The sequence below is a fragment of the Channa argus genome, chromosome 1 (assembly GCF_033026475.1).
Source record: "Channa argus isolate prfri chromosome 1, Channa argus male v1.0, whole genome shotgun sequence".
Taxonomy (NCBI): Eukaryota; Metazoa; Chordata; class Actinopteri; order Anabantiformes; family Channidae; genus Channa; species Channa argus.
The window spans coordinates 33869462-33897023 of NC_090197.1; the positions used below are offsets into that span (position 1 = coordinate 33869462).

The following is a 27562-nucleotide window of genomic DNA, read 5'->3' on the forward strand; positions in this document are numbered from 1 at the left end:
GTTAAAGTTAAAGCAAGTCCCTTTCCTCCCCTTTCATATCGCTGTCTTCTGTCTTATCACATTGAAGTATTAGCATTATTAATATAGTAATGTGAATACTTGTTTCTTCATTATACATTTTTTCTGCATTCAGGTTTGCATGTGATGTCTATGATCAGCTGCATTCTTTAAAAAGTTTTTGTTCATTATCACCCACTTATTCTGAAAACCATGGTAAATTCTATCAATGAATATGTAACTTTAAATGCCAACACACATTCTGCAGTGTGAGCAGAGTGACATGAAGATGGAGAAGTGATACTGTGTGTGTGTGTGTGTGTGTGTATGTGTGTGTGTGTGTTTGTGCGCATGAGAGAGACACAAAGCCGTGACCTCTCTCAGCATGGTGTTAGGTCTTAAGAGTCACAGTGCTATTGTGTCCTGACCTCTCACATTACAACCAGTCAATATTGTTGTGCACACACAGACATGTTCATACACACACAGACTATTGGTCCAGATGGTCAGCATTGTCTTAATGGGGGATGAGTGGGCTGTGCTCCGATGCATGAGAACCGATTTGCTTTCCATTAGCACTAAATGACCAGTATCTGTCAAACACATGTTAGCGCGCACACACTTACACAAACACACTTTTTTAACACACATTTATTTATTTTTGATTCTGTAGCATTTCCATCATTACAGTTAGTAGTCGTACTGAGTCAGGACTGTAGGTGGCAGTAAAGGGGATGTTAAATTGGCTTAAAGGAGGAGTTGTGGTGTTTTTTATTTATTTTTGGTTTTCATTCCATTTTAAACTGCTTTTCTTTACCTCTCAGAGCCTGTCAGACTTTGAGCATGACAACATTAAGGGAGACGATACAGCATTAGTGGGAGTGTACATGTACTGCATGGAAAGATTATGGTGCTACATGGAATCCTCACAATAAATGAGTTTTTGCCCAAGCTGTGGTGAGAGCTGTGTATTTTGTGCCGATGTGGACATTTGTTGGTGAGAGCCCTGAGTGGTAAGGATCGGCCAGACAATCGTCACAGATGCATCTTATGCTCTGAGTGGCTACCACTAGTTACAGTTGTCTATTACGTTGTTTGTCTGGCTGTGGCAGTTTGCCACTAATACAAAAAAAAAAAAAAAAGGATAATAAAACAATTATTTATATTTTCATGTGAAAATAAGCATCTTATTCGTTTATTAAATTATTCTGTTTATGATTTCATGATGTTTCTTAACTTTGCCAACGTTTTTCTGTGCACTTTAATTTCACTAGAGTACTTGAGTATCCAAAAATATATTAATTTTTTTTACCTCTCATGTGTCCACCATTGTGAACATGTAGCTTCACAGCCACTCTCTCGGTAAACAGTGTGTTCAGCAGCATGACTCCCAGATTGACTTCTTTTTAAAAAGAATCCAGTTTTTACACAACTGTCACAGTGGCTCGTGGTTTACTTGCACTATATGCTTATAAATTTGACCTGTAGAATGTTTTTGTATTCAACTCAAATTTCCTGTGTTTTACACTATATAGTGCTTGTCTGTTGGATTCTGGGTACTGGTGCTAACTGGTGTATTTGCTAACAGGCAGGTCTGTGTAGACACATTTGTTGCTGTGGTTTTTTAGGACACTGACTTTTGTCAACAAACATGGGAGGTTGATGAGAATGCCATTAGCTTTGCAGTTACTTGATGATAAACCAAGTAGCGGACAAATTAAAAAATATAACCTCAGATGATCTCCACAGTAAAATGTGTATGTGTTTGTCAAAGTTCAATGTCCAAGCTGTCTTATGTACAGAATGTGAAAGATAAAAACAAGAGATACAATAAGAATATAAAGTTAACATCAACCATGGCAGATATTTGCAGCTGTTCACACACATTTTCCCACACTCTGAGGAATTGATCACTATTGATCACATGTAAATGGTATTGATTGCCTCATTGTCTGTGTGTATTGATTTGTGGGTGTATACAGTGCGTGTTTGTGTGTGTATCTGTGTGCATGTGAGAGAGATTTCTCTCTTCTTCCAACTCTTTCCAGGCATTTTACTTTCCATCTGAAACTATCCACTACTCTCAAGATGCAAGACTTGTTCCCCTGCAGCAATCTCATCTTGTTAGTAGAGTTTTATATTTCAGTAGCAGTATGTGATGCAAATGTGATGTAGATTTTTCTTGTCACTTTCAAAACTGCATGGATGATATGTTTTCATCAAGTCAAATCAAGATATTTAGATTGGAAGAAAAAACCTTTTAAAAAATGCAAGTGTGACCCTAAACCTATTGCTAATTTACACAAATTCCTTATCTTCATCAGAAGTAACAAACATGATCAGGGGTGTATAAAAGCGCTGTTGCATTAAAACAATAGAAAATTATACCAGGGAAAAAGTTTGCATTCATCTTTATACATGAAATGAATAAATTTAATTTAGTAAATATTTGATAAAGGAACATTTGTAATGGCTGAATGAGTATTACAATAATTCTTAAGGTTGGGGTTAAGTTTGAATACCCCTGCAGTTATTGATTAAAAACTTAAAACTACGTAAACATTTGCACGTAACTGTGTATAGAAAAATTACAAAAAATAAATACAAATAGAGGAATGACATGGTACATTTATTCATGTCACTGGCATAGAAAACACATGACTAACACAGAGATCAGTGAACATTTGACTTTGTTAGATACATAAATTAATAACAGCCCTTGCTGCAGTTATGTTTCTTTCTACAATTGTAAATGTCTTATATAGTAGGGCTACATAATTTAAATATACAGTAGGTTCTAGGAGACAGCGTTGCTTGATAAACGAACATAACAGATAAGTTGTATGCAAAGAGGCCAAAACATGCAGAAAAAGTAACAGACACAGCCAAATTAGTTTTTTCTATCAGGAGTGATAGAGTGGTTTCTAACACTTACAGTATGGTCTCTTACTGTATGACAGGCGAAAAGAGAAGTCATGGTAAAGCCTGTTAACGGTTAACATACAGTTGCTGTCAGAAATGTTTATATGTCCATCGTGGGCACAACCTAGATCTTTAATAGAAGGAACCTTAATACTTTTGCTTGGAAGCTGTAATTTGAGAAAAGATTGTTGCTGCATTGTTATTATATTGATACTATTTAATAACTACATAAATATTTGTACACATGCAAATGTACATTTGTGCAAATATTGTAAATTTTTTGTAACATCAGTAAAATGATCAGTGGGCCCTGAGTTGTGATGACAGAGCTAACAACTCTATGTAAGATGTAACTGTGAGCTCACAGTTAGCCGAAGAAAGAAGGCATTTCCATTTTTCTATGCTTTGTTTTATCCTGTAAACATTTATTAATCAAAGAACTTGGCAGCTTGCAGTTTTTCATGTCTCACTCATTGCTTGAAGCTTTCTTAATGAGAAAATAAATAAAAGTTATTTGGACTTTTCTGACATCAGCATAATGAAAATCATACATTCACAGTACGCTGTCACTCAAATGATTAATTTATTGGTGCTAAAACGTCCACAATGTGTTTTTGCCAAGCTCAACGCCTCTTACCTTCGTGTTGGGGCTCATGAGTGAATGCAGCTGATCGGTCCACCATGCCAAAAAGAATGGATAAGACAATGAACAAATCCAAGGAGCTAAGTGCAGATCCAAGAAAGAGGTGATGGCAGATTACAGAAATCAGGAATGTTAATGAAGTAATTTCTAAAACTCTGCAGATCATCAGTTCACACTGTTGTTAAATATAAATACAAGTTATTGGGAGGTGTAGCTGACTATCCAAACTTTCTCACTCAGATGAGAGGACATCGGTTAGGATGGTCAGGATCAACCCAGGAACCATCATGGCACGAACCAGCCATGAAGTGGAAGTGAGTTTTAAATCACTGTGGGCGGAAAAAGCCAAACAAAGAAGCAGCTGACCACATGGACGAAGAAAAAGATTTGTGGTCAGATGAGATGGAGGTTAAGTCATTTGGCCACAATGACAAGATATATGTTTAGAGGAGTAAAGGTGAGGCATTCAAATCCAAGAAAACTTTATTTTTCTTTCCACTATGCATTCAAAACTTTCTCCTATGTGTACTCTGTGTTGGATATGGGCTTTTGTTGTCTGTGTCTTGGTGTTAATTCACTGCTGCAAAGATAATTGTCCTTTGGGGATGAAAAAAGTTCATCTTGCGCCTTGATTAGGCCCAGTAGTGGCAGCGTCATAGCATCCAAGGCTGTTTTGCTACATGTGGATCTGGAGTGAATAGAATAATAAATAATAACCCCAAATACACATCAAAGCTGGTTAATTCCAAAATCAAGATTTCTGACTATAATGTAAATGCATTGGTAACCTAATTCGCTCTGTTTTTCAACACTGGTCTCTGTTTAGAAAGATAAATATGGCATCAGAAGGCACAACAGTGATTCAACAATGGTAGCTCATGCTGTGTTCTACTTTTATGTTAGTAGCATTGTACAAGTGTAGGCGTCAGTTTTGTCCAGATTCTGAATGTTTCAATATCAAACACGTTTCTGAGAGTGCGTGCTTAAAGAAAGAGAGTGTCTAGGCACGTCTGCCAAACTCCACATCATATCAAATCATGGCATGAGTTTGTTTTGTTTTGTGTGGTTTAGTGTCACTTTGAAAACAAATTACAGTAGATATAGTTGTGGATTGGAATACTTGACTTGAATGATTTATCTTATATTATACGTGAGTTAATTGATCATCGTTGAGGCAGCTTTGACAAAAATACACTTGTCACTTTTGCCGTGTGCATGCTTTGCATGGTCAGAATCTGATATACATCATGAAACGTAAACGCAGCTATAGACAGTGAAATACATGCAGTAAAAAGACAGACGGAGAAGAAGTCAAACAACAAACTTTTTTTTTTTTTATCGAAATGCAGCGTACCCTCTCAATGGAGTTAACTGTTACTTGTGTTTGTGTTTGTGAAAGACAGGGGGAGATAGAAGCTGGGAGAAGAGCATAGAAGAAGACAAACTCCACCCAGTGTGGGAGGAGCCCTGCTTGCGCATAATTAGCGCAGGCACTTTACAGAACAGGGAGAGAAAGAGAGGGCGTCAGGCTGACAGGAGCGAGCAAACAAAGGGTCCAGCTGGAGTTTGTTTATCTCCTCTTGCACAGTTTTCACCCTGACGAGGCGGATTATTAAACCATTCCTCACTAAGAAAAGTCCACAACCGCTTGCGGATTTATTTCCCATCTTTTAACTATTGGAAGTGAATGCTTTGGACCCGTGGATCATATTTGGACAAATAATTGATAATATACATTTATATCGGAACCCACTAAATTGAGTGATCTGGTGATGTTCTACCACTGACATGCCGCATCCATCTAGGTGAGTTGGGATGGGGGGTGGGCACAGAGGTGTTTGCTGCTGTAAACAATAACTTAAAGTCCAGTTTCCCGGTGTGGCTGCCGGCGTGTCAGCTCTCACGCATTTACGCTTCTCTGATGCTTAATGGCAGTGTTTTTGAAATGCAAGGAACTAGTACCAGCTTTTGCTTTACATAATGTAAAATGTCTTACTGTGATCGGTGACTGTAATTGTTCTGAAGAGTGTTTTTTTTTTTCGTGCGTACCTGATGACACACGGTGAGTCCCTTTACGCAGTATTCATCACTCCAGTCAGAGTTGAATATGAACCGTCTTATTGAGAAGAGTTTTGGAGCACATTTTTGCACTCATCCTGGACTTTGCCGGTAGCGCGCGCATAGCGCTCAGGCTTCGTTTGCTCTTTTATTAACTCGTAACACACGAGGCGCGTCACCTGGGATGAATGTGTTGTTTGGTGTTTTTCAGGCTCTGCGTGTGGATGCATGTTACTTTATTCTGTTATTGAGCCTAACATAGTGTGTTCCGTTTGTGTCCGAAATCACCCCCATGCAACCTTTTTTTTATGTCAGAATATTAAAATGATGCTTTACATCTAATAAAAGACCTGATGTTAGCTCGCGCATCGGACATTATTCACATTGTTATCGTCGAAGTAACGGAGTTCAGCTGCTTTTTAATGAACCTGTCCGTTCAGGGGCATCGAGTGGGTGTGAGATTTCATCGACCCATCCAGTTAGTTCGCCACTTATAACACGCACAGTATAATAAGCAATTAGCTGCCTGCGGGAGGCGCACAAGCACTTCTGGGTTTTGAAAGAACGTTGTGCAGATAGAAATCCAGAGGGCACACATCGTCCATGTGACAGCTGCTGAATTATTTTAATATCTTTATAATAGTAGAGTGAAACCTTATCGTGCAATCTGAAATGTCGCCCACGGACAATGAGAAACTACAGCCTGCCTCTTCGCGATAACGCAGAGGTGGTGCAAACGTGCTCCTGGACGGATCTCGCTAAACCTCTAGCACCGCGACACCTGATCGAATGTCTTGTTTGCCATATTTCTGGCGCTGACGTTGCGGATTTCCTCTCCTTCCCTCCGTCTGCTTCCCTCCTTTCGTCGGTTGATCGCGGGCGTTTTTTGTTGCCATTGCTGCACGTGCCGCCTGAGAGGCTCAATAGTTCTCGTCGTTGCGCTCGAATCTGCACAGAACCCACAGGGAAAGTTTAGTTTTATACATAGCTAGGGGACAGTCATCGCGTGCGGCTAAAGAGCGGCTGTTCCCTGTTTTCCTCCTGTGCGTAAAAGTGCGTAAAAAGCAAAAGGATGGCTATTTTGATTAAAGGTGCGTAAAACTGTTTGTCGATACATGGACACTTGGTTCCAAAAGCCAGTGGGTTTTAATTCTAGGTATTTTTTGCCCCAAAAGTAGGTCATTGCCGCTGGGAACCCGTGCGGTGAGGAAGCTGTAGTTTAGTCTGGACAAACAGGAAGCGCTGCGAAAAAACATAATTTTGATGAGTGCCTTTTAACAGAACGTCACGTTAAAAGTCTGAGTTCTGCTGATTAAAAACAGAAAAATGACAAAGCTATAACATCTTGTCTTCCAATGCCACTCGGTTTTAAATGCAATGATTTTACAAAACTATTTTAATGAGAATATTATCATGAAGTCGTCGTGGCAACTGTCATTGACCAGAAATGAGGGGTCAAAATAAAAGAAGTATCCAAATATCCTGTGGGTTGTTTGTCTGTGACGCAGCTGAAGTTACCCACGCCGCTTCTCAACCAGTCAAAGAAATATCTACTCCAATCAGCAACTTCTGCCAAACAATGGAGTTGCGCCGGGCTGCCAGTTGGACAGGAAGCCCGTGCTACAGCCTGAATAGGACCACATGCCCTGCACACAACTCCAGATGCTTCTGGGTGTCAACTTCTGTGGGAAGTAGGCTAGAGTAGTGTCAAGTTTTCCAAAACTTTATTTAAAAAAACAAGTCGTGTCGGCGCAAATTCTCGAGAAATTAGTCATTCATATTTGAGCAACGAGTAAAGGTTAAAAAAAAAAAAAAAGACGAAGTCCAGTCCTGACCTAGTAGTGCACTAGGCTGTTTGGCCACAGTGATGAAAGCCCAGGCTGACGGTGCCGCTCTGTTCATCCAACAGACCACCAAACCGCTCCGATGGCTCGGCCCCAGTAAAGGCATCAGAGGAGAGCGGAGAAGAGCGACCACTCACTGGTGCCGCTGGAGCTTCAGCGCAAACCTACCGTTCAAGCAGCGGCGACGAACCGAGGTTTGGCCGCCTTGACACCAGCGGAGGAGGAGAGCCGGACTCGCAGTCCCGGTGTAGAACCAAGGGCATCACGTCGCCCGACAGACTAGGCGTGTTTTACACGAGGTCGATTTTCCACCTTCCTCGCCGATCCTCCAGTGGATATTTCTCCTCCGACGGCGACTCGGTGCCGAGCTCTCCGCTCTCCCCGAGGCCAATGATGGCTGACAAAGCCACGCAGACCCCGAGTCCCACCGGGCAGGTGATCCACCACGCCCTGCAGCGCATGGCTGAGGCGCACGGCAGAGGACCGGGGACGCAGCAGCACCACGGTGAGCACAGGCACTTTTGCATACACAAGCGATGTACTGAAAACAGACTGACGTTTGTCTTTACGAAATCCTCTGACAGACGACGCAGTAACCAATTAAGCTGCGAGTGAACTAATGTACAGGTCACTGACTAAGCGGCATAAATGGAAATACAACTTTAAAACGTTTTCGCTGTTATACAGTATCAAGAGAAACTAAATGCCTAATATTCCTAAACGCCATATAGTTGCTATAATGACAAAGACAGCACCTGTTATGTGTGAAAGTTACGGGCCTGAATTAAGATGTTCTGGTAGTTTTCACTGTGAAATGTAGCTGCTGCTGCTGCTTCTGTGTGGGTGTGCAGCAAAATATGAAACCAAATAGGAGCCCAGCACAAACTCCCTGAGGCATCCTTTATCAAAATTTGGGGGTTTGTGCTGCTTGTTGGCCTGAATGCTAACAACAATAGTAAAAAGAGTAGCACAAACACTTTTCTTTTTTAGTAAGTTTTTCCTCTAAACTCTGTAGTACTTTGTTACTCTGGGCTGAGTAAGCCAGTAACTCATGTTTCTTTTTACATTCTGATTTATTGACTCACAGCCGGCACTTCTTGTTTCATTGGCTCTCAGAGGGAAATCCAAAAACCCAGGCTTAAACCTGCAGATCTGAAAGACATTAACATGACTCCTCAGTGCTGCCAAACCGATCCATTGTGTTTGTCAAGTCTTAATTCCACTGTGGTGTTACTCTCCCTTTTGCTGAGTAATGTCTGCTGCCTTTGTAAAACCTTCCCCAATGCCAAAGGGTACGTTTAAACCAAAAGCACAAGACTAATCTCAAAAATTTGATGTCCAATACTTGAATTAATAATTAATTTCTTGTTTGAATAACACAGAGCTCTGTTAAAGGTGCAAAATCAACCCAAAGAGACAAAACATGACACAGCTAACAAAAATACACACAAAATTTGCCCACCAGCTTATTTTGTCATAGTTTGTGGTTAGCACTTTTGAAACAGTGTGGTCTGTGTAAAGAGGTTAAAACGTCGAAGAGAAACACAGTTTACATGAAGTATTTAAAAGAGCAGTCGGGTCTTTTCTACTGCTAATGGAGCATCAAAGCCTTAATGAACAGGTAATCACTGTGTGATTATTGGGACGTCCTAGGCGAAAGATCACTAAATGTTGCGATGTCTTTGGTAGTCGCTTGAAAGCAGTGACTGTTGTGATGTAGTCTCACAACCAAAGATGGCATCGCAAGTTTTGAAAGTCATGTTAATTTATTGACCTGCATCTTAACCAATTATTCAGCAGATTCCTCATTGTACATGTCGTACCCAGGAAATCTGAAAGCCATTATGAAATTGCACAGTGACACACAGTAACCTCACACCCTTGAATTATTATTATTTTTCATTTTCAAACGTCACAGTTTTTATCAAATTTAGTTTCCCTCTAGAACCCAAAAATGTTCCCTAAGAGCTATAAACAGACTCTGGACTCTAAACTGTGTGCTAAACTTGCTGAGTCATTGTAGAAGCGATAAAATTAATGGAAGTATCAGCTGAAGATAATCACTGATTAATCACAGATTAATCACAAGGGCGTTGTCAGTCGAAGTGTAAAGGTTTATGAGCAAAAGACAACGCTGTCAAATCTTATCCAAAAGTTTGGATAAGATTTATTGATAGTTGACCCAAGTTAGTGTTGGTTGAGGTTTGGTGGTCGCAGCTAAATGGGAGAGGCTGCGTCTGTGGGGTGCGGAAAACTTTGGAGGAAGCTACTGCTGCTGATTTTGGGTATGGCCGACCCCCTGGGGAAGAGAGAGGCAGACTGAGAGAGAGAGACGCAGAGACATAGAGGCAGAGAGAGCGAGAGAGAGGCAGAGAAATGGACTGGAAAAGAGGGATGGGTGGGTGGATTTGTGAAGAAACGAGCAAACGGGTGAAGAAGGAAAGGGGGTAGATGTAACTTAATGACAGGAAGGGGAGTGCACGGCAAAAATGTTTGAGTTGTGGTCCACCCCTGGACTTCCGATTAATAACCTCCTTAGTAAAGCCACTGACAGATCAGTGGAAAGGTAAAAGGTGGAAAAAGTGTTTTATTGTCCAGCCCAGTTTTTTTTTTTTTTTACGCCTAATGCCCTTCCTGACACAACCCTCCACAATTTCTGCCCGGCTTGGACTGGCACTGTACAGCTAGGAAGGGGAATGGGCTGTTAGGGGTTCAGTGTCTTGCTCGGAGACACTTAAAGCCGGGACCGGGGATCGAACTGCTGACCCTGTGGTCTGTCAGGCATCTATCACTTTTCACACACCTGGTGCTAATTTTCTTTTGCTCTTTATTTGGTTATAAAAACAGAGCAAAACATGTAAGCGTGACTTCTTTACATCAGCACAACTTAAAAAGAAAAAAAAAACGAGTTGTGCTTTTAGCTACAACACTGTTGCCTGGTAACAAACAAAACATGAGACTGGGATTTAGCACTAAAACACAAAGAACAAACAGAGTGAATCCTCTCACTCCTCTGGTGCTGTGGATGACAAATATATGACATTGTTGTCTTGTCCTGATCAGATTTTACAAATTTGTTTTTCTCAGATTCTTCGACTGGAGCAGTCATTTTTGTTTCAGAGGCAAGAAAAACCAAAACTCCGCTTTAACCACATCCATATCTATCTGATTTGTTTATAAGGAGATTGGTGTTTTGTATTGTAACTTCTGTACGGAAGACTCTGCTTTTGTAATACCAGTGATTAGCTTCACTGATTGTGTTTTGTTTATTCTTTTTCTTTGCAGCCAGACAAAACAACCCATTGCATGTGCGTGTATGTGTCATTCATTAAAAAAAAAAATTCAAAACGGGCCTTGTGTGTGTGTGTGTGTGGCAGTCAAAATAGGCCAGCAGGTCTTTTGTTAGATGCAAACAAAAACTCTTCAACTTTTATTTGCTCTACTCCATCCCTCAGATTTGACAGATAGGGGATAAACACTCATTTGTCCCAAAAAACTTCCGCATTGTCCTCACAGCAAAAAAAAAAAAAAAGTTATCAAGAAAGCTGGTCTCTGTACATGCTGTGGAGTTCTCAAGCTCAAAGAGGACTGGTTTATCATTTTGTTGTCATCCCTCTCCGACAGGGTGATTACAGCTCCTATCACAACACTTCCTCCTCCTACAGGAGGAAGATTACCCGACGATCAGGTTTCTTCAGTTTCAGCAAACACTGAGCCAACTTTGATGCATTTTTGTCTTTGCTTCATTTGTATTCACACAACTTTGGCTCCATGCACAGAGTAAAATTTTGCCCAAGGCTTCAGTCTAGCAAATAAACTTTAGTTAAGTTAGTAGGCTTCACAAAGCTGACGGTTGATTTCCTTAAGCTGCACTGATTCACAGTGTGTTCTCAGTAGGTCTGGATTCTTCAGCGGCAGATTAGTGTATCATATATAACAAGTGACCCGTCGCAAGGAGAAAGGTCCAAGATGTTAAATGGTAAATGTTCTGCACTTATATAGAGCTTTTCTACCTATTGGCACTCAAAGCACTTTACACTGCTTCTTATTCATCCATTCACACACACATACACCGATGGGGGAGCTGCTATGCAGCAACTTAGTTGGGGTTCAGTGTCTTGCTCAAGGACACTTTGACATGTGACCAGAGGAGCCAGGGATTGAACCAACAACTGTGAGATTGGTGGACAACCGCTCTCACCACAGTCGCCCCGTCCAGTCGTTAATCTAAGACCTTGAACATTAACAAGTCAGTTGTCTTAAGTTTACACTACACAGGTAAAGGTGGTCTGAGATCAGACTTGGGCAAATAATTAATTGCAACCTGGTCTGTGGTCCTGCTGTTATGTTGACCATAAACATGAGCATAAATGCTATCGGTGTAATCAGCATTGTGAAGGATTGATGGGAACGCAGCGTGATTGCTGTATTGGTCTCCTCAATATCGGAGGATGTGAGAAATATTAAGTCTGGGTTTCATAACGGGGTGCATGAGTCATACGGTAAGAGGTCAGGGCCTTTCATAGTCATATTGTAAATAAGACTGAAATATAACAGATTAACCACAAAAACATACACATATCGACACACATACGTTCCCTCACTTGGTCAGCTGGGTGAGTGGTATTGCTCGAAATTTTCATAATGATGCTAGTGAGATGCATACGCATTAATATTGTAACACTTGTGGGGTGGGGAATCACTTCTTCGGCTTTTCATTCTCCTAAGCTATAAATTGGCAACAAAACTAGAAGATGTTTGTCTCAGTTAACATGAAATTCTAAGGATAAGGATAAAACTTTGTGTGTTTTTCTTAATCTCACCCGCATGAACCTAATTTTATCTGTTTTGTCATTTTTGTCTTTTTTTTAAATATATCTTTTAAAACATCAAATAAATTCAACTGTGTCATTGTTCAACGTAACTAAAACAAGATGTTTACTTGTGCTACTTCTTAACCACACACACCTTCTGAATCAGATTTTGCTCGTTTGTTATGTAATTTTCCTCAAAATGCTGTTAGTAGTAGGATTTTTAACTTGTCATATGAATCATTGTGAATTTCTCACAAAATGTGTCACATCTGCTCTAGTGCTCTTGAAATCATGTCTTCATGCTTGGTCATGAGATTTATCACTAAAGGATGAGTCAGTCACATTTACAGGAATTAGGCTGTGTGATGAAGTGTCTCTGGGCAACACACTGAACCCCTAACATCCCATTCCCATCTCCAGCTGTGCAGTGCCTGTCGAAGCCCGGTAGAAATTGGGAAGGGTTGCGTCAGGAAGGGCACGGGCATAAGCAACCGATTTTATCCGGGCTCGTGACTGGCACCAAGGTGGCCCTTGGTGGCTGGGTGGGGTGGGGTGGTATTCGAACCCACGGGATGCAGAACCCGCTTCTGCATCGCAATTCAATGCTCTACCACTGATCCAGCAGACCCCATACCGCAACAGAGCCTGCTCCCTTATCAAAATCTAAACATTTGCATGTCTTTTTGTGGAAGAGTTTTCATTCCCAAGCTTTAAATCATTTAATAAGAGCTCTGCTGAAACTTAGCTAAAGACGCAGCACACTAAGTTAAGTGTTCGGTCATTAAAGCATGTTTTTTTTCCTTCTCTGTTGTAGGAAGCATTCTCAGCCCCTTTAGCACAGAGCAAAAAAACACCGCAGGGGAGATGCAGGCAGTGGCTGTTGGGCGAGAGCTGCGACGCATTGGAGACGACTTTAACAATCACCTCCTGGTAAGGCCCGGTAATGATGGACACTGAATTATTTCCACTGCCCTCAGGGCGAGAAAAAATAATAAATTATAATCAGAATATATTCATGCAGAAAAAGGCCATATGATACAAAAAGATGCCACAGTGGTGGAGTAGGAGATGGTCGTTGAGCCCAGAGGAGGAAACTCCATTCTCCTCTACAAAGACATCAGTGGGAGAGAAAAAAAAAACAAAACTTATTGGTACAAATTGGGTGTTTAAATGTGGTGAGACCCAAAGAAACTCATTCACTGCTCCAGCTTTATAAAAAGTGGAGCTTATTTCCTTGGCCACAGCAACAGTTTAACTAACTGGGTTCCTGATAAACACGGAGATGTGTCAACAGTTATGAGAAAGAAGAAGACCTCAAGCTAGCTGTCAACAAAGCACTTTTAATCTAACTTCTGTTTTGCTTTTGGCATATTTTCTCCATATCTAGCAATGAGGAGCATTTTACCACCACTTAAAAATTTAGCTTGGTTTTGTTTTTCTGTTACAACCACAGAGCTTTATGTTCATGTGCTTGGTTCACGTTGTGTGTTTTAAAACATCCAAAAGTGAGCAGGTTTGGGAGGAAAATGTGACAACACCACTTTGATGGAGTAATCCAGCTCAGGTAATCGGCTCTGATTATGTCATGTGACTACTGAAGAGATAATCGCATTATTGCAGGGAATAAAAATCCTGTGAATGCTGCAGTTTACCCATCAGGCAATTAGACTGGGTTGGTTGTAAAGTTGTGTAGCTGCAATAAGAGTTAATTTCCTATTGGCTTCTGTCCCCTTGGCAACATTTCTGCATGTTGCATCATCACAGCTTTATTTACTCCTCTATCAAAGAGCTGACTTATGCATTGGGAAGCCAGAGAGGATCAGTGAATCAGTGTTGCGCTAACTTCACATAAGTCTTATCAGAGAAGCCCGAGATAAGGCAAGAATGGTGCTGTGAGGTCCCTGTGCAGAGCATAAGATGCTCCCACTTCATGATCAGTTTAACAGCATTACAGGCACACTGTTCCAGCCATGCAGTTGGATGTGACCTCTGCATTTAACCCAGTGGTTGGTAAACTGAGTCAAACAGGAGGACAGTGAACCTTTCTTGCTGCTGCTTTTCTGCATGGGATACAGTAGGTGCCAAGAGTCATGCAAAGCATGGCTAGTTTGAGCTGGGTTTCAAATATACTGTACACAGAAGCAGCCTGGAGAAATATGTGAGAATGTGTTGAGTCCAGGCTGTGACTCTCTACACCCTATCACACTAGGAAAGACTGAAAGAGAGAGAGTGGTGTCTGTGTTGGTGTGTTTAGCCGTACCGTAGAACAAAGAGGAGACGGAGAAAAGAGGAACAAGGACGCTTGTTCATTGTTCACTTGACAGATGTTGGCGTTCCTGTGGATGTGGACCATTACAGATGACTTCTGAACAACAAAGAGTAGGATGTTTTAATCATCAATGTTAATCAATTAATCAATATTTCTTATTGTGGAGAGGTGCTGTTGACATATCCAATGAAGTCAGACTCACAAAATAGCACTGGAAGCAGTTCAACGTTTTTGAGAGAGACTTAACCTTCTAACAGCACAGAGAATTTCTAGAATTGAAGTATCTTACAGGAACTTTAGCAAGCTTACAAGAAAAATGAAAGTCAATCCCACAAACTTCAAACTGGCCCAGCAAGATAGGTGAATGATCATTATGAATCATCAGGATTCTGATGTGGCTGCTTTCTGAAAACTTCCATCTGGATGCTGAAACACAAATATCTGCTAATAGAGTCCTGTCCTAGCTTGCAAATGTCCATCACCAAGTTTCCTGTTTTTACTGGAATAGCTTGACAACTATTACATGGATTGCCATGATGTTTGGTGTGCACATTTATGGTGAACAGAAAATGAATCCCAACTGCTTTAGAGATCAACTGCTCCACCATAAAATGGATGTTAGTGGCTCGGAGTGAAATGTATTAATAACATTTGGATGGATCACTTTGAAATTTAGTTAAAATGTATAGGTTCCCCTCAGTATGATCTGCAGTTTTGCTCATCCCTAAACTCTTGCAACTCATCTCCCAGAAAAAAATATAGTGCTTTGGTTTATGACTGAATAGCTGCAAAAGTAATGATATTGCTAATCCTTCCTATATTATGACCGAATTGGGTTGCCACAGCTTGGCAGTTAGGAACCACTTAGGGGTTTCTGTCTAGTTCTCACACTTCTTATCATTACATTACTGTTGAATACAGAGCTGCCGTTTTTTTCGCCATTGTTGACAGAAGAACTTTAACCAGCCTCATTGCCTGGGGGCGTCGGCCAAGAGGCCTAAGCCTCATCTCCTCAGGCTGTAAAATGACTCTCGTCGTCTGAGAATACACTTCGCACATGAACACACAGGTGGTTTTTCTCAGTTCAGATAATTTTGAAGCCTGAGAAAATAGCAGAGTACTTGTATAAAATGCGTTTGCATACTGGGGTGAGGAATTATTCATCAGGAATGTGTGTACAGTTGCCTGTAAATAACAATACAAGGATGAGTAATTATTTGTTTTTCAGTAGTTGTCCCCTCTTGCACTGGCTCTCTACCATTTGTCCTCATTTAATCTAGCCTCTTTCTCTCTCTACCCTCTCTGTTTCAGTTAAACATTTACACAATATGTGCGATTATGTGTGCGTGTTTGTTTTCAAACATCTCTAACACGCTCAGTATTGTGTGTGTGTGCGAGACTGTGTGTGTCTATGTGCTGTGACACTCTAGTGTCCGTGACAGTGTAGATTCATTATGGCCTGTGTTTAAAGATCTCTCAGGGACCAAAGCACAAGGTCTAATTATGCTGCCAAAACACACACTTACACAAACACACACAGTTAAACATATAAGCACACACACTCAAACCTCAACACACACTGCCATCTTTCACTAAGAGGTAAAACCCTTTGTCTTAAAGACAGAAATAAATGTGAGGAACATTGTGGAGCAGTGTGGTGTCACTGGCTGGCTGCTAGTGTTTTTGTTTGTGAGTGCTCGTGTGTGCATAAAAGACAAAGAGCAGGAGAAAGACTTTTTTTTTTAACTCTTGTTTAACCACACTAGTTAAGATTGAATTGCTGTTTCCATCTGTAGCATACTCACACAGTGACATAAACACTCTAAAGCATGTTGCTTGTTAAGTCCACAAGATGAATAATTGTCTTGATTAAAACTTTTTGCAGATTGTAAAGATATTTAAATACCCTCAATGTGTCACTTTTCTGGTAAAAATGCCAAACTTATACAGGTATACAAAAATTATCTGCCACTATTGGTATCAAATGTAACATTATTATTGAATATATGAGTTTCGTTCAAACTGGTCATTCAACAACACAAGGGATTTAAACATGTGAACATGTGGTCTCGTGCATGTAAAGGATGATGTGCAGACAGATTTACATGAAAGACATGTCAGACAAAAGTGACACTGCCGATTTAGCGGTTTCAACCTTATTTGCATGCTAAAAACAATCACCAGAAGAAAACATTTTAACTGTTTGAAACTGGTTGTGGAGGTCTGCATAGTGGTAGGAGTAAGAGATGGTATAACAAAGCTGGAGTTGGCATTGTGTGTATGTGTGTGTACTAGTTTGATGTGTGCTTGCAAGTGTAGCCTTGTTTAGAGAGCTATTTTTAAGAGGCAGCATAGTAAGTTGTGGTTGCCAAACAAAATCACATGAGCTTTTTGGAACCGGCTGACTCAATGTTTCCACTGTGAAAGGAAAGAGATGAGATGAATAAGAAGAGGAGAAATTTTTAAAAAAAAAATCCCAAAAACAAAACAAAAAAGTGAGTTTCTGCTGGCATAATGTTGCTAAAACACTTAAGGTCTTTTGCTGCGATACTTTGGTGGATTCTTTTGACGACCAAGTGTCCATTTTTCAAAACATTCTATTATTTTTACACCTCTTCTCTTTCTGGCATCCACTGTTTACAAATCATTATTATACCAATTAACCCACAGACACTTTAAATCTGACAGGTGCTTCCTCACAGTAAGCATGTAGGCATTGTCTTTTTTCTAATTGTTGCATGACTGCAACATTTGCAACTCATTACCCTAGAAGACTTATAAACTTGGTTTGCAATTTCAGCTACATTAAAATGCATCAGTCATAAAACGGGCAAGATGTAGTAGATTGTAATAGATCATGACTCTATCTGTATATCAAAGCAGTTCAGATCAAGGGATACAAATTGCTGCCTTAAATGTAAAACACGACATTGGAAATAGTATTTAAATAAAAAAAGATAAATAGGAAAATATGCATCATTTCCAGCATTATAGTCTTAAGTAAAACTGCAGGTATTGACAGGTATCCTGTTGAATTCGTTGGCTACACTAACTAATATTAATGGGTTTTATTGATGGCTGCAAGGCTGGTTACTTGGTTTTTCTTTCGCTGCTTTTGTTTATTCCTCTGATCTCCCCTCACTGTACACTTAAACTGTTACACTGTTTGTACAGAATCTGCAAGTGCTTGCACTGTACATGGTGTTGCCTTATACTGCGTATGTGTGAGTAAACTTGGTAGAAGGCTGCAGAGTTGCAGTCACAGCAGGAAAATGACTTGTGGCAGCAGGTTTTCGGTTTTCAGAAGATTTGAGTTAAGAGAAACTATCAGATAATTGGCCATTTGTGTCTGTGTGAGCATATGTGTGCATTTCCTTTTCTGTAATCCTGAGGTATAAGGCTGAAAATCAAGAGTGTTTGGTGAAACTGGCTTTGGCTTCATGTCAGACTCTCAGCCTGCAGTTTGTCAGCTGTGCAGTACATCTGCTTTTGATTGCTGTGGAAATAATAACTCTCATCCTGACTGTGAAATATGAGCAATTACCCAAATTACAAGCCAACCCTATTGTCTACATGATGTGCTTAATCATAGGTAATTATTTGTATTCCCCAAATACTTGATTTACTGTAATTTCATGACATTTTTGTTTATGTTTGCTTAAAATGAACAAGACACAACATGTTCACTGATAATTTTTTTTTTTTTTTAACTTTGGCTTAAGTCAGGCTTTACCCTTATCTCCAGTCATTATCATAAGCTAAGCTAACAGCCTTCTGGCTCTAGCTTCATACTTAACGCACAGGTGTGAGAGAGATCTTCTCATCTAACTCCGCAAGAATCGAAGTGTATTCGCCAAAATGTCAAACTATTCCTTCAATTTCCTAAAACCAGTTGAAGAAACTTGTTTAGCATCTGCCTTCACTTATGTGAGCTTTGTGATAATGAATAATTTAAATGAGTGGAAGCATGTATGCACTCGTGAAAAACCAAAAAATGACATTGATCTTACACTCATGATCTGATCCAGAGATGGTTTGAGAAACATTGTATATAGATGTTGGTCAGATGTAAATGTGGCGGTTGTGTTAAACAACATACACCAACTCTCAACTCCTCCCAGGTATACCACATCCTCCTGTTATTTTGTCATTGGCAGTTTCTGCACTTTCATCAGTTGAATAGGTAGGTAATCTGAAATAAAAATGTATATGTTTAAATCCTGCACTTTTACGAAGAGCAGGACCTTGCTCACATGTTACGATTTACTAACGTTCTAGTAGAGATTTGCGGAATAAGGCTGTAGTGGGTATGATGGTTCCTAAAATGTGTGCTCTTTGCATCCACGTACAATAATTAAAAAAAAAAAAAGATGACCAACCCCTCTTTTCATTACATTGTCAGGTTAGAGATAAATAGATCAACAAATTAAAAATCGCAAGTTTTCAGCAGGTTTTCTTATGTCTCAAGAATTATAAATCTGCCAATGTGGTCCTTTCCCTCACTCTGCAAGCTGCACACCATTTTGACAGTAAGATCATTACAGTGGTTTGTGAGGTGAGGAAAGAGTAAGACACTCTCACTTTAAAACCACAAACCTTGTGTCTGTCTTCCAAAGCTGCTTTGAAGAGAGACGAGTCGCTAATGGGCAATATGATGAACACTGCTCTAAGCGGATTAACATTAATGTCAGTGTTTCCACAACACGAAAGTATAATTACACCTCTAAACGCCAGAAAATGTGTAACCTGAAAAATAAATCACAGGCAAAACTCCTTTTTACAGTTTAAATTCTTCTGCAACCTTCAGGTCAAAACAAAAGCAGAGCTCTGATCTGTGATTCAAACAACTTTGGAGATTGTGTGCTGCCAGATTAAAGTAGAGGCTGAAATAATGCGTGTTCCCTTAGGTTTCCCCCCCAAATGACTGTTGATTTATGATGTTACCAACATGTACAGGTTGTGGAGATGAAACCAAATCCAAAAAAATCAATGTTTGGAGAGTTCAGTGCCAAACACAACACTACTTGACATTGAGGAGTATCAAGGCTTTGTTTTAGCAGAGTCTCTTACGAGTCTCTGCTGCTTTCTTCACTGTTGTCGTATCAAATGTTGATTTAGAAAACTTTATAAGGTGATGAGTACAGTGGAAAAAATCCTATGAAAAGAGTGAGTGGTCTTTTACCAGATGTTTTTCCAGATGGAAATCTTTTTTTTTTATCTCAGGAAAAAGAAAAACTACTTTCATTGTTGAAAATACTTTGAATAAAAATGGATGCCAGCAGATATGGCACACCAGACAGCTAGCTTGCATGTTTGGGAATACTAGGGTGTTTTAATTTTCATACACAGGTGAGATTTATGTATTGATTCATGTTTTTTACCCATGTTATTTTCTCATTTTGCCATGGGCCTGGTGGCTCAATAGGTAGAGCATCGGGTCGTGATACAGAAGGCTGCAGGATCAAATCCCAACCCACCAGGTGTGGCCCCGCCTAGCCACCAAGGGCCACCATGGTGTCGGTCCATGAGCCGGAAAAAAATGTGAGGGTTGCGGCAGGAAGGGCACACGGCTTAAAAACTCATGTTTCGCTGTGGCGTCCCCTGAAGGGACATTCTGAAAGCCATTGATCTATGTTCTCATTTTGCCACTACACCAGCTAATGGCAAAGTGGTCAATTTCCACAGCATTAGTTGTATAATCCATTCGTTCTTTCTGTATCCTGTTCAGGGTCACAACTGTCATTAGGCGAGATGCAGGGTCCGCCCTAGACATGCATATTCACACCTACAGGCAATTTAGAGTCACTGATTACCCTAACATGCAATGCAACCACAAGGGGCCACAAGCCAGTGTCGTCTTGTGCCAGTCCCAAGTCTGGATAAATGCAGAGGGTTGTCAGGAAGGGCATCCGACACAAAACACATGTCAAATTAAACATGGAATCTGACTTCCATACCGAATTGGGCACGGCCTGGGTTAACAACGACCTTCACCGGTGCTGTTGACCTACAGGGTGCCGGTGGAAATTGGGCTACTGCTGGTTGAAGGAGGAGTGGAGGAAGGCGAAAGAGGTAAGGGAAACCAAGAGTGTAGTACTAGGGACTTTGAATGTTGGGACTATGATAGGAAAGGCTAGAGAGTTGGTTGACATGATGCAGGGAAAGAAGGTGGACATACTGTGTCTCCAGGAGACCAGGTGGAAAGGTAGCAATGTGATAGATACCAGCATAGTTGATGCTACGTAGCTAACTTAAGGCTAATGTTCCGAAAAGCTACTGTTAAAGCATCTTTAAGGATTATTAGACATAACCACCATCCAAAGAGAGCTAATGTAAACAGGACATTGTAGTAGTACTTTTTGGCTTGTCCACTTGAATCGTTTGATTGTTGCCCTCTGATGGTACATTTGCAAGTTATAGCTACCTTATCCTAGTGATGCTTCAGGGAAACCTCTTTGTCTTGAGTCATCGTGGCTGGTTCAATTCCCAAAGAATGGCATCCTGTGTGTTTCAAGTGTTCGACTGTGTATGTGTGAGGTAGGGTAAAACCACAGTGCATTTTACATTCTGGTTTTCCACCATTCTGCCTTGTCCACACAAGTTCTGACTCTGTAAGTCTATATCCAGTGTGTCAGAGTCCGTGCTTGTTCATATTTATATTCTGGCCGCTCTTTGTTCATCTCTAACCACTTTTTTTGACTTGGTCAGAAGCAGAATTAGAAGCAGACTGGGATTCATCATAGGGTTAACTAGTCTTCCCCTCACCTGTTTCCTCCTCTGGCATTAGAGGTTTCAGTGGTTTCTGGCTCGTTTTTCGAATCAAACCACACAGCTTTGATATTCCTCTCTTGCTCTCATCCTTAAAGATCCTGTTTTTCAGAGTAGTCTCACCCCAGGGCACAAAGCTTTTTCTGTGGCAGTCTATGTTTGGAAGGTAGAGTACAGTCCATCTGGCCAGGCTGTATTTAAAAGGCTTCATGCCAAAACACGATATGCATCTCCTAGCAGAAAAAGTAATTTCTCTTGTAAATTATTTTTAAGCTTGTCTGTGTAATTGCAGCAGAAGATGAGTTTTTTTTTAAGCAGAACTGTGCTTCATGTTCACACAGATTTCACATCTGAGTGCTGTTTAGTGCAACTGCAGCTTTCTGCTGTTAGCTGCTGGAATCTTATTTATACTTATAAATGCATTCATGTTCTCAGGAAAGGTTTGAACTCGAGCTAATGCAAATTGCACAAGACCCGGAGATATCAGCTAAAAGGTTTTCTGAGTTTTTCCCCTACTTTTATTACAAGTGTCTTCCAGTGATGTTAAACCATTCGTCGTGAAGATGCTCATGCACCTTTGCACCTTTCCTCAGCAACAAGCTTCTGTTTCCTTTTATGAACAAGCTTCCAAGTGCGTTCCCACCCACTTGAAAGGTCCCTTTCTCTTCTGTCGACTGTGTAGTTTTTTTATCAGCAAACACTTGATGCAATTGACGGAGGCCAAGGCACAGGGGCTATCAACTGCAGGGATAGAGAACAGACAAGAAAAAATGTGTTTTTATGTCAGCAGCAGTGTGTTGGTATGACTACAGAGAGGTTTTGGTAATAGCTAGAAACAGGAAATAGAGTCAATATGCATGGCGAAGAAACTATCATGGTTTCTACCAAAACTACAGCAAGTGATTTCCCTCACTTCAATTCTTTACTTGATGAAATTGAAGATTGCATGACATGTGCTTTCCAGGCTTTAAACTCTTTGTGCAATTTAATGGGAATCAAACTAGAGCTACATTCAAACACTGACTTCCTGTAAACTCTCTCATTAACTTTGTTGGGATGATCCATCATTAATGTTGCAGTTACTCAGCGTATCGTATGTAGTTCATGAAATATTTGTATAATTATACAAATATACAAATAATTATAGAAACCAATTTGTAATTATACAAATGGGTACATTCCACATAAAGAGTAGTTGAGTTTGAGAATACTACTCAGCCTATGCAAATGGCTGCAAAACGTCTTTGGTGGATGAATCTTTTGACTTTATGCTAAAGGGAAGTGCTTCAACCCTGCTATTATAACTTCCTGTCTGCAACGTGTGTGTGTCATATTGTGCACATTGACCTATACTACTTTTATTTACCATACACCTGCATTTTTCACAGTTATGAAATCACTCCCTAGTTTTACTGCAAACTTGGAAAATCCAACTTCCCAGTTGAAATTGAAGGCACAATTAGACTTCCAGTCTGGGAATCTTTTTAAAACAGAGTAAACGTTTAAAACAAGTCAGCCTCTGTTCTTTTGATTTGGAAGTTTTATCATTATTTTTATCTGTCTTATGCAAAAAGCCTGGCCTTATGGACATTTCTCACTGAATCACTCAAGTACACTTTAACTTCTTTAAATTTGGACAAACATTCTCACCAGTAGCTATCATTATACTGCTCTTTACGTGTAATCTGATGCCTTTAATCAAAAAATGTTTCGTTTCATGTGCTTTTTTTTTACATCCTCCCCTACATCCATTATCTTTAACTACCTGTTCAGGGCCACAGTATTGAGCCTATCCCAGGTGTCATTGGGCAGGCGGCAGGGTATATCCTGGACAAGTCACCAGTCTATCTCAGGGTCAATGCAGAGAGACCAACACGGACAGACGACATCCATATTCACATCTACGGGCAATTTGTCACCAATTAACTAACATGTATGTCCTTGGACTGTGGGAGGAAACCCATGCAAGCACAGGGACAACATGGACAGCTGAATCAATTTTTATGCATGTGGATGCTCTGACACTTTGGAAATGTGATTAAAGTGAAGACTGGAAGCCTAGAGAACGCACAGACTGTATACAGTAAACACACATTGCACATATGCAGTCATACACACACTGGCATAAAGAAATGTCGCCTGGAGACACAAAGAGTAAAGAGACTTGTGGCAGGATGTTGAAAACTGTACTTACCTGCTTCCTGTAGATGTAAACATACGGTATGTGTGTGCATCCCTTTGATTAGAAATCATCAAGGGAACCTTCTGAAACACCAGTATGTTTATCTGAACATTTGATGTATATCATGGGACTCTGAACATTTTGCGAAATGATAACAAATTATTTGAACGTTAATGCAAATGGTTCATTTGAAGATAAGTTCTCGAACTGGACAAGCTGTTCTCAAACGTTTTGCATGAAATGGTGTGCTGACTGGCTATGTTTATTCAAATAAACCTTACATTGTTGTTGGCCAATTTTTAAATCTTCAGACAATGATGTACTTCTCTTCTTCATCTCCAGGAGGTGGCAGGCAGACGTAGATGGGTAGTGATCCAACCAGTCTGGCAGCCGCATGTCCATCAGGACCCCGCCATACTGATCTGTGTGGGACTCCTGCTCTTTGTGATTGGACGGATAATCTACTTGCAAGGAATAACGAACAATCAGCACCAATCTTAGACTGAGCCTTTTGGAAATCCAGCAGAAGTAGCATTTTTTTCCCCTATTAATGTCTCTTCGTTGTTGGATCTATCTTCTCTTTGCTTTAAGGGAGTTTATGGGACAAAGAATCCAAATGAGGAAGGCAGGTTTGAAGTCAATTTGTATTCATTGTGATGGAGATCATTTGTTAACACCTAAAAGGAAATCTACAATGCGTGGATTTTTGTTTTTGTGTTTTTCCCTCATGGCTTCTGAGCCTTTGGAATCCAACCAAAGAACCAGGATTTTGCACTCCTCTCCAGCACAGAGGCAGTCTTGTCACCTAAAATGCAAAATAATGCCTGTGGAAAAATCAAATGTGCCTTTTAAAATTTTCCTGTTTACTTTTTTAGCTTCTTATAATGTGTACAGACTTCATTAGTTCACTGGGTAATCAGCTCTGCACAAACAAAGGTTGTTAAAGAACGTGGGTCCGGTTGGTCCTGAAAAATTGTCTTTATTTTTTCTCTCTGCAGGTTATAGTTAGGAAAAATCTTTCTCTCCTGTCACATTAGGATCCAGTAAGCAACAGAGTTAGTTAAAGTTGTAGTAGTTGTTCTGATAATTTAGTAATAATTGACCCAGATATTGACTGAAAGCTACAGTACGTATCTTTATACCAATATGTTCCAGAAATGTGTTACCAAGCATACAGCAATGTGGACAGGTGCTATCAAATTATGCAGTCGGGCAAAAATGCAAAGCTATTCTCTGAGCCTTGCCCTTGTTGCAATCAGAGGACAGGGTCCAGAGTGGGACCTCAACTCTGACTTATCAATAAGCACTTGTTTTCTACCTGCCTCTCCCTGACGCTTCGGCCTCATACTGTAGCTTTAAGAAATCATCAAATCTATGAAATGCTGACTTTTTCTGACTTCTGTTATATAAATTGGGCAAGGTTAATATTTCAGGGAGAGGTGAGTAATAAAATGTTCAAAGTGGTCCTAAGCAATAAATTGGGTTTGAATAGAGCCTATATTGCATTAATGATAGTTTTCATTTTTCTTAGTGTGTCATTTTTCAAAGACTTCAGTCCAGTTTGAGCTACGATAGCTCCCGTTACCAGCAAATATTTAACCAGGCAATCTGTAATGTAGATTATTAACTCTTTGGTGCTACTTTAAGTAGATGCAAGGATGCAATTTAAACAAATAAGAACGCGTTACTTTGAAATCGCACTAGTTACACATATATATTATATAAATTTCTAGTCCTGGAAGATTGCATCAAATCTTCCAGGAGCATCAAACAGACTGTATGGATCATATATGTGTGATATATGTACTATTCAGTTTTCTAGTTCAAAATAAACTCATCCATTGATAACAGTAAAACTATATTGAACGGTAAATGATACTTAAAGAAAAGCGTGTTTCTTTAACTACTAGAGCCACTAGGCACGTAACTTCCTCCCTACTCACTAAGGTCTAACTTGAAAGATTTCCAAGAATTTCAGAATCACTCATCATTTCCTAAAAGATGACAGTTAAGAAGCAGCATTTCATGGTTTTTATTTTCCACTGTGCTCTGCTTGTGTTCATTGTTAAGGCAAAGATTTTGCACGTTCACTATCAGAAGCAGAAACTGATTAGATCATTTGTTCATGCAAATATGTAATATTTGTACTTCTGACTAAGCAGCTCAATCGGGAGTGAAACTAAAGCAAGTGGGTGAACAACAAATTATTAGTGAAATGTTGTCACATTAAGCATTAGAAAGTGGCCTTTTCTAACATATCTTCTACCCTTTGCAAACCATATGAAATAATGTAACACATTTTAACAGCAATAATTGATCAAATGATTATATCTTCCAGCATTCTTTGTTTCAGTCTCTGGTTTAACTATTAGAGGGAATGTAGTTGGCAAGTTTTAGTTTGTTGACAAGGTCATGTTATCCGTTTATTATAGCAGTGATTCAGACCCAGCCAAGTCTCCTCATGCCTGCCAGGTCATTAAACATTCTCAGAGTAAGATTCCTGGAGAGAAACCAAACACTGAATAACGCAGAATTAAAAAAAGGGTTTTGTCACTGACCGGAGCAACAAGAAATGGTGATACAAGGTTCAGATTAAGTACAATTATTCTTATCTTTGACTTATGTAGACTGATTAAAACATCAGTTCTGGGCCATTTTTTTTTTTGTGTGTGTGTTTCTTGGCTGTGATTAGATTTCTATGCACAAATAGGTGGCTTTGTTTGTGTTTAAACTGAACAAGTGTTGTAAGTATTTGAAATTCAGTGGTTATTTGAATTATGCAAGAAAATATCTGATCAGCACCTCAAAATACAGAGAGTGCGCACATGTTTTGCTCTGATGCTTCCCATATAAACTTATAAGGAAGCCAGGAAGTTTGGATTTTCCAAACAAACCACTTGATCTGCATCACTGACACTTGCTTTTTGTAAAATCCAAACCTTCGTCTCACATTGTTATTGGAGTAGTTCACAGTTGCATCCATCCAGGACTACCTTTAAACTGTGGACTTGCCATATTCTGCCCAGTAAGCTCAGACGTAAAGCTCATTGTATTTTAAATGTACAAGAATCCATTTTGATATTGACCAAAGAGATTTTAGTTTTTCGGCTTCTTTTGGACTGTGCAGTACAAATGTTATCAACAAAATATCACCAGCTACATTGTGTGTCTTCTTTAAATCGACTGGAATAAAAAAGTTTTAGATGTTTAGATGTTTTGGAATGTTTTAGATCTAATTATGTTTGTGAATTTGACTCTTTATTTTTACTGGAAGTTTATCTGTTTCATAGTTTTTTTTCTGCTTACTATGAGTGAGACCCAAATAGCAAATCAGAGCAATAAATACCCAAATTTGTCTGTTTCTGAGCATGTTTGGATGTTTGCACAGCTGTTTCAATTCGAATGCAATACAGATTAAATGTGATCCCAGCTTTTATCATCTGTTAACTCTTCTTTCTAGAGCTCTAGGATCTTTGTAACATAGTTGTTTTTTGTTTTTTTCTTGTTTTGTTTGGTGTCAAATCAGTTTTTGAAGCTCAAGATGTCTTTTTTAAACAACCTCCAGTGAGGTGATGGATTAGTGTCAGGCTGTCTGTTCTGTAACCGGACCTTGCTGACATTTGTTACATGAATAATTTCGATGTTATGGACATGCTAGGGTTAAATGTATTGGATGAAAATATAGATATATAGATATAGATGTATATCTATATTGATATATATATATATATATATATATATATATATATATATATATATATATATATATATATATATATATATATATATATATATATATATATATATATATATATATATATATATGTATGTGTATATATATGTATGTGTATATATATGTATGTGTATATATATATATATATATATATATATATATATATATATATATATATATATATATATATATATGTGTATATATATGTGTATATATATATATATGTATATGTATATATGTGTGTGTGTGTGTCTATATATATATATGTATGTGTGTGTCTGTATATATGTATGTGTATGTATAGATGTATATATGTGTGTGTGTGTGTGTGT

General features: G+C 39.5%; 2 protein-coding genes across 3 annotated transcripts in view; both read left to right on the forward strand.

Annotated features, from left to right (window-relative positions):
- The window catches only part of pank1a (pantothenate kinase 1a), a 283668-nt gene that overhangs the window by 55375 nt on the left and 200731 nt on the right, over positions 1 to 27562 (forward strand). The gene's annotated exons all lie outside the window — the stretch shown is intronic.
- Positions 5055 to 27151, forward strand: bcl2l11 (BCL2 like 11). 2 transcript variants are annotated; one of them, XM_067514279.1, is made up of 5 exons: positions 5055 to 5367; positions 7530 to 7969; positions 13093 to 13208; positions 19973 to 20088; positions 23840 to 23968. In XM_067514279.1, the coding sequence occupies exons 1-5, from the start codon at positions 5351 to 5353 to the stop codon at positions 23865 to 23867; spliced, it is 717 nt and encodes a 238-aa protein (XP_067370380.1). In that variant the 5' UTR covers positions 5055 to 5350; the 3' UTR covers positions 23868 to 23968. The 2 variants fall into 2 exon arrangements, with proteins under 2 accessions (XP_067370380.1, XP_067370370.1); XM_067514269.1 differs by lacking the exon at positions 19973 to 20088 and having other exon boundaries at positions 5057 to 5367; positions 23840 to 27151.